Source organism: Mus musculus, chromosome 1 (genome assembly GCF_000001635.26).
Source record: "Mus musculus strain C57BL/6J chromosome 1, GRCm38.p6 C57BL/6J".
NCBI classification, from domain to species: domain Eukaryota; kingdom Metazoa; phylum Chordata; class Mammalia; order Rodentia; family Muridae; genus Mus; species Mus musculus.
In genome coordinates, this window is record NC_000067.6 from 91,801,075 (window position 1) to 91,814,061 (window position 12,987).

At 48.0% G+C, this 12,987-nt stretch overlaps 1 protein-coding gene across 1 annotated transcript in view; it reads left to right on the top strand.

Moving 5' to 3' along the window:
- Positions 1-386: 386 nt before the first annotated feature.
- Positions 387-12,987, top strand: part of Twist2 (twist basic helix-loop-helix transcription factor 2) — a 46,574-nt gene continuing 33,973 nt past the window's right edge. The window contains exon 1 of the mRNA NM_007855.3: positions 387-1,075. Coding sequence (NP_031881.1) covers positions 553-1,035 — 483 coding nt within the window. The 5' untranslated portion in view covers positions 387-552 and the 3' untranslated portion in view covers positions 1,036-1,075. The remainder of the gene's footprint in view (positions 1,076-12,987) is intronic.

The window sequence follows — 12,987 nt, forward strand, 5'->3', positions numbered from 1 at the left end:
CCTTGGTCCACGGAGCACATCTGGGCTTGGACTTGCCTCCTCCACCCCTCGCAGAGACCCTGAACCCTGGCAGGGCCAAATCTGCTCCAGGAGACTCAGACAAAGGCAGGCACCGTTGAACTTAGAGGTCAGCACCGCTGATTAGCGGCCCGCGCCTGGGGTAGGAGCGCAGGCTGAGCGCGCGGATCTGGCCTCCGAGATGCGGGCCACAGTCAGGGCCGAAAAAAGCGGAGACAAAACTGAAAGTGCCGCCCGGGGGGGGGGGGGGGGGCGGGGGCGGCCGGCGAAGGCCCCAGAATTTGTCCTGCCCCTGGCCACGGTGGCCAATCAGCGCGCCGCCCTCGCTCCTGACAGCTATTTAGCAACCCAGCCGGGATAGAGTTTCCAAAAAAGTTAGAATAACTTCCTCTCCCGGAGACCTCGGTTTTGCACAAGCCGGCCTCGAAATCAGAGCCTTTGAGAGCGACCCGGGAGCCTGTGCTCGGCGGCCGCGGGCTTGGCCAGTGGCGTGCGCTCGGCGCCCCCCAGCCCCACGCGCGCCGGGCGGGCGCCATGGAGGAGGGCTCCAGCTCGCCGGTGTCCCCCGTGGACAGTCTGGGCACCAGTGAGGAAGAGCTGGAGAGGCAGCCCAAGCGCTTCGGCCGGAAGCGGCGCTACAGCAAGAAATCGAGCGAAGATGGCAGCCCGACCCCGGGTAAGCGCGGCAAGAAGGGCAGCCCGAGCGCGCAGTCTTTCGAGGAGCTGCAGAGCCAGCGCATCCTGGCCAACGTGCGCGAGCGCCAGCGCACCCAGTCGCTCAACGAGGCCTTCGCCGCGCTGCGCAAGATCATCCCCACGCTCCCCTCTGACAAGCTCAGCAAGATCCAGACGCTCAAGCTGGCCGCCAGGTACATAGACTTCCTCTACCAGGTTCTCCAGAGCGACGAGATGGACAATAAGATGACCAGCTGCAGCTACGTGGCTCACGAGCGTCTCAGCTACGCCTTCTCCGTGTGGCGCATGGAGGGCGCGTGGTCCATGTCCGCCTCCCACTAGCGCCGCGCCGTGCCATCCACCTCCGGAGCCGCAAGCCAGGGTAGGTGCTGCGTGTGGTGGGCATCCACGACGCACGGGTGGGTGGGCGGACGGGCCAGTGTATCTCTCCTCGTGAAGGTACCTCAGGCAACCGCACAGGGATGGGGTGAGCTTCCTCACCCTGCAAGGGTTGGCGCGACCTGAGAAAACTCTCCTACCCCGGGGGCACGCCCAAGGTCTTTTGCCAAGGGTATCCGTTCGGAATCCACCCGCCTGTGGTTCCCCATCAGGGTCCAAATACACTTATTGGACAAATGGTCACTTTTCATTTTTGGTGGATGGGTATCTGTGGGTGACTCTGTGGGGAGCGGTTGTCAAAACGTCTTCCTTAGGCCAGCGGAGGCCAGGAGATGCGATGCCCGCTGGGTTGTGGCCGACCTGTTGCCTCGCGCTCATTCTATGGAGCTGAGGAGCCCACGCGTGGTACAGACAATCCGCTCTTTCTGATCCGCAGTTCCGGCCCGCGCCTTGGATGCTAGGGCGTTCAAGCCCTAGCCGGCTCAGTACGTAAGATGATGCTGGCCCCTGGCGCGGCAGAGAGGTTTCTGTTCAGCGCTGGGGCTCCAGGTTCACAGAGGAGCAAATCTCTGGGCGCCAAGAATGCAGTAGACCCTTGTCGCCCCAAAAGTATGGAACCCTCAAGCGCCCAGGCCTGGGTGGATGTAGCGGCTTGGAGTCTCTGGCTGCCTGCAAGCAGGTGGATCGTATTTAGAGTTGTGTGCTTAAGTACCACCATCCTTGAACTTGGAAAGACACAGAGGCAAGGGATTCAGGCTGGGTAACAGGTCTGAGTGTGCGGTGGGTGTGGATGAAGAAGCAGTGTGAGCAGGGCCTTGCCTGGGAAGAAGGCAGCTCAGCACAGCTGAGCACCGGATTGGTGTTTCAGAGAGCGTTTATCATGTCCTGCACCCGCTGCTTAGCAGACACATCCCAAATCCCCAGGCAGCCCCAGGGGCAGTATCCTGCAGGCTCTGCTTCCCTGAGGCCTTGCTTAGATCTTCGAGGGGAGCGTGGTATAGAAAATTCTTCCCACTTAATTTTCCTTCGTTTTTCATGCATCTTGTGTGTTTTTTTTTAAATGAAAGTCTCCGCTTAACACAGAAAGAATTTGGATTAATCAAGATTAACATGATTATCCATTGTCCCAAACATCTATTTACACTTTTATAATTTTATAATATCTTGAAAGTTGCTGCTGTGGCCACAAAATGTTGGTCTCATACAGTGGGTTTGTTTTCTTTCTTCCTTTCCTTTCTTACCCTCTTTCTTTCTTTTTTTTAAAATCCTTTATTTCTATCATCAAAAAAATGTTTTCATGAAATAACCTCTGGGATACGACTATTTTATAGTTTTTAAGAAGAGCTTTTAACAGAGTCACTTGTGGGAATCTTCCCCTGTGTTTGTCAAAAACAGATGGGAATTGTCTCAATCACGTATTTCTCTAGGAAAGAAAGTTTGGGTTGGCAAAGTACTCGAAGCTTCAGAGGGATAATACATTAATTCTGTTTTTTTGCTGCCTAAATTATGAGTGTCCATTAGTTAAGTTCCACTCACCCCTCTTACCGCCATGGTTTACAACACGTCTGAGGGAGCCGAGACAGATGAAATGCACCATCTTTTTTATACACACACATAGAATTTGTTTAAGGGAAATGTCAACAGAACTATCGTTAAGATAGTCCTTCCGAAAATTATTGAAAGCCAACACTAGGAGATCCTACCCTGATGCAAGAATTTAGTGGGGGCATTTAAAATTCATTTTAAGATAATTGCTCTCTTCAACAACTTTGATTCAATCACAGTTTGCAATCAAATATGTTTTAAAATCCAAAAATGCAATATCTGTAATAAACAAATGAAAAATGTTAAGAGCTTATTTGGACAAAAAGGCATTAAACTATCAGATAACACATTGGGTTGGAAAGCAAGATGCAGGCCTGTTTACTTTCAAATAATCAAATACAAAGGCTAGTGGGCTTAGCTGGTGTCTGGCCACACAGAGGACTCTTTCCAAGGCAATGTGTCCCTGTTTGATGCACTCACTGATGTTGGACCTGCCTTGGTCTGATTTGTTTGGGTTGTGCTAACTAGCACCTTTATGTTCTTATTCTTAACCCATCCTTCTTAAGGAGCATAAATGCAATTGTAATTACTTTAATCTTCTAGAAATGTTGCTAATTGTAATTGGTTATTTCTCTGTAACATTTCCAAGGAACATTAATTACAGCCCTGGAGGGAAAGGAACCTAGACATTTCATGAACTGTATATACTTTTAATGTCTATTGTGACATATTTTTACTAACGACACAAAGCTTAAATCGTCCTTGACGGTGGAGAGAAACAGGGCCTGGCCCATGAAGTCCAGCTTATAGTAAAGTTCTTCCTTGGCTGGGTGTTCTAAAACTCAATTAGACTAAGTATCAGGGGTCTTCCCAGTCAGCAGGACTCAAATAACTGAAAGAAGCCTCAGAAGGGGTCCAGTGTGTTTGTGAGACGTAGGAGCCCTCTGAGCAGGGTCGCTGTCACCTGGTCCGGAACAGAGAAAGGCAGTCATTTCTCATCCACTATTTATTCTGCCGTCTTGGTCATGGTTTAAGGCAGCCTCGTCTCTCGTTCTGCTGACTCTGCAAGGCTTTTCAACAGGTTTTAATCTCCAACGACCGGACTTTCCTTTCCTTTCCTTTCCTTTCCTTTCCTTTCCTTTCCTTTCCTTTCCTTTCCTTTCCTTTCCTTTCCTTTCCTTTCCTTTTTCCTTTCCTTTCCTTTTTCCTTTCCTTTCCTTTCCTTTCCTTTCCTTTTTCCTTTCCTTTCCTTTTTCCTTTCCTTTCCTTTCCTTTCCTTTCCTTTCCTTTCCTTTCCTTTCCTTTCCTTTCCTTTTTCCTTTCCTTTCCTTTTTCCTTTCCTTCTGAGCACGTTTGGTTCCTGTGGACAGAGTATGTGTCTCCCTCACCTTTCAACCCATGTCAGCCTCTCCTCTCCCCTGGAAGCTTGCATCATGGAGGTGTTTGCTGCATCCGGGGTGTTAGCTAGTCTCAAAATAAAACTTGCTCAGGGAGGAACTGAAAAGCACAATCCCGGCGGAGCTTTTGTTTGTTGAGAAGATCAAACTGAACAGTTGCGCTATGTGAGGTACAAATGAGATGGTCTTACGGAACTCCCTACAGTTGTCGGTGGGAGCCACCCTCCTAAAAATCAGCGATGTTTTCCTGCCTCCCATCTGGCTTGTGTGGCGACTGGAGAGGCTAGAGTGGCTTTCTGAAGTCATTTGAAGCGTCCTTTACTGAGGTTGTCTGAAAATGCCTCTCTTTCAAGCAGGTTGTAAGCTTGGAAGCATTGAGTTTCCAATGAGTTTCCACCGGCCTCACTCACTGTGTCCTGAGGAGAAGGCACAGATGCAGGGCTAATTTTGCCTGGCAAAGAAATCATGAGGTCCACGTTTTGTGCACAGGGTGCTATAACTCATAACTGGAGTTTAAATACAGACTTAAAATAAGCCAAGTTTAAAGGCTGCACTTGTGGGGCACTTTTCAGGTCAGTGTCTGCATCCCTCCATTCTCCCTGGTGTCTTTGAGAGCCTTGTGAAAGTCGGTGTGTGCCTGCGTCTTTTCTTGGGAAGGCAGAGTGTGCTACAGAAAGCAAAGGGACCGCAAAGCTCTCTACCAGCAGTGAGTTCATGGAGGAGGCTGTAAAATTCAAAGAGGTGGGTAAGTTACTGTGGCCATGAAGTGGAGCCTGATTACAGAAGGAACAGGATCTAAGACACACAGATGGATGGCTGTTTCCCAAAGCCAAGGTGAAACTAAACAGTCAGAAGCTGTTGCAAAAGATATTGTGCCTGGTCACCTGAGCCTACACATGTGGTTAAACTGATAGGCATGGAACACACACACACCCCACATGCACACACACACACACACACACACACACACACACACCACATGCACATACCCTACATGCACATGCAGGAATAAAATGCTAACACTTGAAGATAATCTAGGGGCTATGACATTTTAGAGTCTGGGAAGATGCCATCCTTAAGAGAAATGAGTAAGGCCTCAGAATCTCCTTGAAAAATTAACATGATCTCTAAGTTAAAAATTTTAAACTATTTATTGGCATATAATCATCTCTCACACATTGGAAAATGTTTCATGAAGACATTTTCTTACACCATATACTTTGATCTTATCCAATCCCATCCCCACACCTTCCCAGTTTAAAAAAATAAAAGTAAACATATTCTATAAGAATTAGTCTGTCTTTAAATGGGCCAACTTCAGAAGGAACTATTACTGTTTTATCTGAGTAATAAACTAAAAAAAAAAATCTACATGACAGTCTACATTTTTCCTCATTTGTATTCTTGTACTTCTATTTAGAATGTGAGGTCTTAATATAGATATAATTAATTTGAAGTTCCCAAGCAAAGAGTGGTGTTCCAGACAGTGGGCATTAATTCCAAAAGGAGTTGACTTCTAGACTAATAGAGAAAGAACATCGCAAATGGATTTGCAGACATTCTTGTCTGAAAGGGGCATGCGTCTGCTTTTGAGGATGTTGATACTATATTGGCTTTCGTCAAAGTTACACACAACTCTAAAGGATGATTTAGAGTAATATAAATATTGAAGTTTCAGAGTTCGTGTGTGTATGTGTGTGAGAGAGACAGAGAGACAGAGAGAGGCAGAGACAGAGATATGGGATGAGATTGCAGATCATGAACTTTGTCTTCAGAACACATTCTGTGTGTGACCCTGTTCTGTAGCAAGCCTTCCTATGTGATTTGGTTACGTTAAACTACGCCTTAATTGAGTGTTTATTTGGGACGAGAATGTGATGTTAAGGCTGTAATTTTCATGCTGATGTAAACTGAGGCACAGTGGGATTTTTTTTTTTCCTCCCCAAGTCGGTGATTACCAATGGTTGTCACATCAAAGGGAGCCCTGGATCCGAAGCTGGAGAGGCTAGCATGTGACTTTCCCTCAACATGAAGGAAACCTCCAGCCCTTCTTGAAAACAGTTATTTTGAGCAGAGTTTGAGCAGCTTGGAATGCTTGGTTATTGTCCCTAACTCTTGCTCAGGGTCTTGTCAAGGTCCTATGATTCTGAATGAGACAGGACAGGGCTGAGCTAGCTCCCCTGTCTCTGAAGCGGCTCAGGGCTCGGCTGTGGCTCCTCCATTGCTTCTCTTTATCATGTGACCTAGCAGAGATTGGGACAACCCAGCCTCTGCCTCTTTAGAACTGTGACTTCACTTCTGGGGTCTCAGGAAAAGCATCTTTGACATGATTGACCCCTCAAACTCTGTGGTTCAGTTTTCTGCCACTTTGATGAAGGACAGGGTTGAACTCTGAGTGTAACATAGGCAGTGATTCTAAATTCTCCTGTCTAGCTCACTTTCTGCCCAAAGGGCATGTTCATTGACAACACATTTTGGGGGCGAGGAGACGTCCTGGAGTTTATCTGTGTTTCTGCTTATCTGCGGTGTGACTGGGAGGGGTGGGTTTAAAGGAAACCCTGACTTTCAGCAACCCTTTGTGACCAAACATCCTCCCTCTGGTTGAGTTTGGTGGTGTGACCGAAAGCAGAGGTTCCGGAGGGTTAGCGAAGGGACCAGCTGTTAGGGAGAGGGCGGAGCTCCATCCTTCTGCTGCCTTCCTGGCTCAGAAAAAAGGCAGACCCACACTTTTACGGTGTGCCATTTCCCATTGTTGCACAGACAAGTGCCACCCAGACTTCCTGCCTTTTAAAATAATTTTATTTTATTTTATGTGTGTTGGAAATTTGCTAACATCTATGTCAGTGTACTGTGTGTGCTCCTGGTGCCTGCGGAGGCCAGAAGAGGGCGTCAGATCCCCTGGAACTAGAGTTACAGATGGTTGTGAACCACCATATCCGTGCAAGGAATCAAACCTGGGTACTCTGGAAGAGCAGCCAGTGCTCTTTGATTTATTTTATTTATGTGAGTACACTGTAGCTGTCTTCAGACACACCAGAAGATGACAGCAAATCTTATTACACATGGTTATAAGCCACCATGTGGTTGCTAGGAATTGAACTCAGGACCTCTGGAAGAGCAGTCAGTGCTCTTAACCACTGAGCCACCTCTCCAGCCCCCGCAGCCAGTGCTCTCAACCCCAGAGCCATCTCTCCAGCATCCCCATACACAGCCTTTCTGTGACCCCTGTTCAGAAGGTTCTAGGGAGTCTTCATTGCTTGAACACTAGGAAAGGGCTGCAGATAAAATAAACAGACTCTGTAGAAGAAATAGCCTGCAGCTGACACGCTGGCACTCTGCTGCCTCTCGGGTTCCTTTGTGCGATGCACTTCGAGTTAACACTCTCTGCGCAGAAATGCTAGCAGCCAGTAGTATCCTTCCATCTTATCTAGTAATGAACATTCCCGTTGTCCCTCTCAGGTATGTAGGTGGACTGATTCAGAGAGATCAGAACTCAACAAGCAGTTGCCTCCCCTGGAGGGTAGAAGTGTCAGTGGTCTTCCTAAGACTTTCACCCCAGGGGTTAAGAGGGGTGAGTGCCCCTCGTGAATCGGGCCAGGTCACTGGCAGGCTTGGCAAACCCTATGCTGCTGACTGCTCCACTTTCCAGAAACTCATGCAAACTTTTAATCTTATTCTTAAAGAGATTGCCCGTCTGGCTAAGTAAAATCATTGTTGCTATTTTTCTGTGAACCAAGGCTAAATGTCTGCAAAATGGGAGGGAAAAGAGCAGGAAGGTTTGTTTGTTTGTTTGTTTGTTTGATTGATTGTTTTGGTTTTTGTTTTAGTTTGAACTTGAGCCTCTATTGCTATACTTGGGTTGATGTGTGAATGACTTCTTCATTGGGAATCGATTGCTTTTCCTGAAATCAATTAGTTCTGAATCACAGACTTAGACATACCCTGGCTTCTAACTATTGCAATCCATTGGCCCAGACCTGGCTGCCAGGATTCTCCTGTTCAAGTGGATCTGCTTATGTTGCTACATGTAGCTTGGAACCTTTCAGTAAAGGACCTGGTCACCGAGTCTTCCTGCTGTGACCATCCCTACCTCTGAGAAGTCTGTCTTCCTCCTCGGACCCAGTGCACCTGCTGACTCTTTAGCTATGACGTCATCTTTGTAAAAATGATTTCCACGAGTCCCAGTGAGGTTTCCCATACAAAGGCAATAGAAGATCCCAAAGGCTGGCCTTGTGTTCACTGGGGTAACACGGCTGTGTTTAAGGGGTATACACACCTTCTGGGAGGATCCTGTCATTCCAGAATCCTGGGAGTTCCGTGTTCTGTGAACTGCTCACCCAGACTCCCCTCCTTAGCTGGCCACTGCTTTTTTTCATTGTACTTGTTGTTGTTGTTGTTGTTGTTACTATTACTATTAATAGTAGTAACAAAATAAAACGGCCCCAATCAGATATCAATGCCTGTATCCTAAGAGTCCAGAAATATCCCATTCTGTGGATCTGACTCTTCCAAAATGACTTGCTTATATCCTCAAACTGCAACAGGGGACTAGCCGTGGTGCTACCCAAGGGTGTGGCAGAGCAGGTAACTCCCTCAAGTGGAGCTGAGTTATGGAGTTGTTCGATTCTGTGTGGCCAAGGGCCCCTCCATGCTGTATAAGCAAGCTGCACTATAAGGGCAGCATAGACTTCGGGGTAGTTCTCCAGATATCAAATTACTGCAGATAATTCCCCCCTGAACTGTCTTCTGAGGATGGAAGGTGTTCTCTAAAGAGCTGGTGGAACCCGATCCTTTTGGAGACCCCTCAGCTTGTCTCACGCACTCTCTCTGTGTACTGTACATTAAAAGTGAACAGCTCTGTGTCATTTAGATCCGAGACAATTTTGCTTCATCCTGTGTCTCTAGGAACCTCATTATGTTACTGTGCCACTTATGATTTATGATAAGAAAGAGTCCACTTTTCCAAGATGGACAAAGTAGTAGAGAAAATTGAGATAGGAGGTAGGAAAAGTGCTCAGAATTTTCCGGGGGTGGAGGGAGGGGCACAGTAGGGCCTCAGGAGCTCCAGGCAAGGAGCAGAAGGCTTAAGGATGTGTGGGCTCCACTCCACTGCTGCCCACAGCACCTCCTCTTAGCTCAGAACTCCTCAGAGAAGACACACTCAACCTGTGGGTCTTGACCCCCAAATGCTTTCACGGGGATTGCATATCAGATCTCCTGCATGTCAGATATTTACATTACAATTCATAACAGTAGCACATTGCAGTTATAAAGTAGCAATGAAATAATTTTATGGTTGGAGCTCAGCACAACTCAAGGAACTGTATATTAAAGGGCCACAACATTAGGAAGTTTCTATGAAAACCAGTGAGATTCAGAAGAATTCTATGAGAACAAGCCCCAACGCCTTCACAGAACAATAGCACTGCAAAGCCTCACCAGTCCCATGAGCCCAGGCTAGCCCAGGGCAGACCGCTCTGCAAGGCTGGGAGCCTTGGCCTCCTGTCTGCTCCCAGGCATCAACACTGTTCTGTAAAGGGAATCAGAAAATCTACAGCAGTGGTCCTACTTCTGAAACCCCTGTCAGGACCGGGGGAAGAGGCCTTAGATGCCAGAGAAAGCAGACATCCTCAGGGCAGGAGTGGAAACTCTGAGAGAAGTGGGCTCAAGTGGCCCAAGGCAGGGCCACTTTCCAGACAGTGAAGGCAGACAGTGAAGGACCTCACAGGCTGAGTGCAAAGTGCTATCCCACTACCCCAGCATCTCTATGGCCTTAAGCAGAAAACAGTCCCTCTTTGAGTGGGAGCTCAAGACCACTCGGCCTCCACGGGGCTAATGAGAGGAAATGGAAGTCATGATTCGGTTTGCTGTCCTTTCCTGGATTTAGTAACTGTAGGTGCAGTTCCATAGTCACTGTTGCTTCAAAAGCCACCATGCCACGGAGACTCGGAGGAAACTGAATCAACACTCTCTTCCAAGGGGAGCCAGCCCACTCAGCTGAGCAACCTTCCACGTGAGTGGCAGGACTTTGGTTGATGACAGAATGCCATCCTGAGGCGGTTCTGTACTCAGCTCCTGGTCGGGTGGCCCGTGCTGTGAGTCTCTCTGTACTTACAGCGAGTGTTGTTTAGCACCAATTATGCTGTTCACTTTTTCTGCCCAGAGACAGGGAAAGGGCAAGTAGAAGACAAAGCAAAGCTCCCTGGGTGTCTGTCCCTGGGTGCCACACACGTCCCTCCTATGTGGTGCTTTCCCTGAGCACAGCAGTCAGTTTCAGCTCCTGAGGATGGCTAAATACTTGCGGCTGCCTACAAGTGGCCTGACTCCACACAATGGATTCTGCAATTAATTTAAGTCACTGTTTCCAGAATAAATCACATGTGAGTCTTTCCCCTCCGAAATTTCTGACGTGGTATATTTCTAATTTGGGAAAGTTTAATTAGACAGAAACCAAAGGCTTTCTTTGGTTGCCTTTGTAGGAAGCAAGCTGGTTCTCCAGGGGCCTTTTCGGCAAAACCCATTCCTTCATGTCTGGCACATCTGACCTAGAATGAGACACCGAAGTGAGGCATGGGGTAAGGAAAACTTTCCTGTTCCCATCTGCAGTTTTCTGAGGTGGTAGTGGGGTGCTCTCTGGGCCTCAGTTTCCCCACTGGTAAAATGGTGGGTTGCTGATATCCCTGCAGTTACAAAACCTCATCAAAAAAGTGTTGATCTGATCTAGGAGCTCCATCACAAAAACATAACCCAAAGCCACAAAGACAGGAGTGCAAACAGAAACATGTGGGTGTGTGTGTGTGTGTGTGTGTGCGCGCGCGCGTGTGTAGCAGCTGGAGGGAGGGAACAGCACAGGTGTCCATCAGCTCAGGAAGGGTCAGATAACATGAGTTCCATCCAGATGCACTAAGACCACACCCACATACGGTTGGGGTCAATCTTGAAAACACATGATACCCAAGCACTGAGTAGCTCGTGTGACTCTGGGCCACAGCTTGTGTGACTCTGTTTATACGAAATGTCTATTCAGGCAGAAAGCTGACTGGAGGCTGCCAGAGACTTGTGAGAGTGAAGCCGAAGGAGCAGCTAACAGGTGTGGGATTTCTGTATGGAGGGAGAAAAAGATGTTCTGGAATGTTCTAGTGCTGGTGTCTCCACAACAGGAATGCATCCGATTCTACAGTTATGGAATACTAAAAGTCTTTCAAACCACCAATTTTGTATTATGTGTATTCCACTATGTCCCCAAGTCGTACTTCAGAAATGCTGGTAGCATTCTCTTCTTTTACTTCTGACCGAAGCCAGGTGTCTGCTCAGTTCTCTTGGCTTTCAAAGCTTGCCTGAGTTCTTGAGCTCCAACAGATGGGATATAGAAGAGCAAGTGTGTGGGCCACCCACTGACAAGGGCAAGAAACACTTGGTGCATTGGCAGTGGGGTGCCTAGAGGTTGCATTGCCCATCTTGGTGACAGGGGCAGACTCACCCTGAGTAGTCTGCCTACCTGCAGAGAAACCCATATAAGGCTGGTGTCTAGATCCAGAGACCCTCCAAGCATTGTAGCAACAGCAAGAATAGAAGATCCCTACATGTCTTCTGTGTCTACTTGTCTTCTGTGTAGATGCTGTCCTCAGAAGGGACAGAAGGAAGGTGGCATTATGTCATTCAAAGCCATTAGGTTGTCCTTTCACACCTTTTCCCCCCTTTCTCCCAGATGTGTTAACTCTGCTGTGTTCCACATGTGTCCTTGAGACATTGTCACAGCCACCCAGCCAAGAGGGATTGAAAGGAGGGCTCTGTATTTTTGTAGGCTGGGTCCAATACTATTCCTTTTAAAAAAATTATTACATTTAGAATCTATCTATCTATCTATCTATCTATATATATATATATATATACATACACACACATTATATATATATATATAATCTTATCAATCACCTGTCTGTCTGTCTGTCTGTCTGTCTGTCTGTCTGTTTCTTGGTCTATTGTGAAAGTGTGCTATAGCCCATGTGTGGAGGTCAGAGGGCAACTTGTGAGTGTTCGTTCATTCTCTCCTCTCATTGTGTGGGCTTTGGGGACTGAACTCAGGTTCTCCATCTTTGTGGAAATAGTTTCTGGCCTATTATAGAAGGCGAAGCTTTGGTTGGGTGGAAGTCACTCTGTGGGACCTGCCTTGTTGCACTTAGAATGGCCAGCCAGAGAACCTGGAAGCCAAGGGGCCACAGACAGTCACTGTGGGGGACTTGGAGGACAGTGGCTTCAATGTCCTGGTTGTGTTTGTCTATGATGTGGCAGATAACTATCCCTACTGGATGCAGCATGGGACCTCAAAGGGACAAAGTCCATGTTCTTCTTAGGGACTCACCCGGAAGACTGACTTTGCTCTCAGTTCTCTGGGAACAGGTAGCTGAAGGAGAAGCTGACCTAGTGTGTCAGCCTCCCTGCTTTGGGGACAGTGGCAGGGACAAGTCAGAAGAGAGCATGTAAGCCCAAATGTGCTGACCTGGCACACACCACCTATAGGGCATCTCCAAGAGCCACTTGGAAGTCACAGGAGGAAAGTGATGGTACATGGATGCCTGTGAACAGGGATGGGCATAGCAGAGTCTCTCCTGAGCATCTGAAAAGAGGAACGAGCAGCATCCCTGAGAGAACACGTGTGCTGCTTGTGCGGGTGAGCAATGCATGGTGAACAAACGTGCACCTGTCTGTAGCTTAGAGCCCCACAGATGCAGGGAAGCCCACTCCAGGCAGGAGCAGAGGGGCTACAAGACCACCCAGTGTCTGCATTGTAGAGCGATCCAGTTCTCTCATCAAGCCAACAGCATAGCTTATCCAGGACCTCAGGCCGACCCTTCTGTTTCCACCTACATTTTGGGATCTCTCTGTGTTCCACTTGGCCTGGGGTGGGGCAGAGAGGAATGAGGGGTTGTGCCAAGATAAGTGGCTTTCCTCT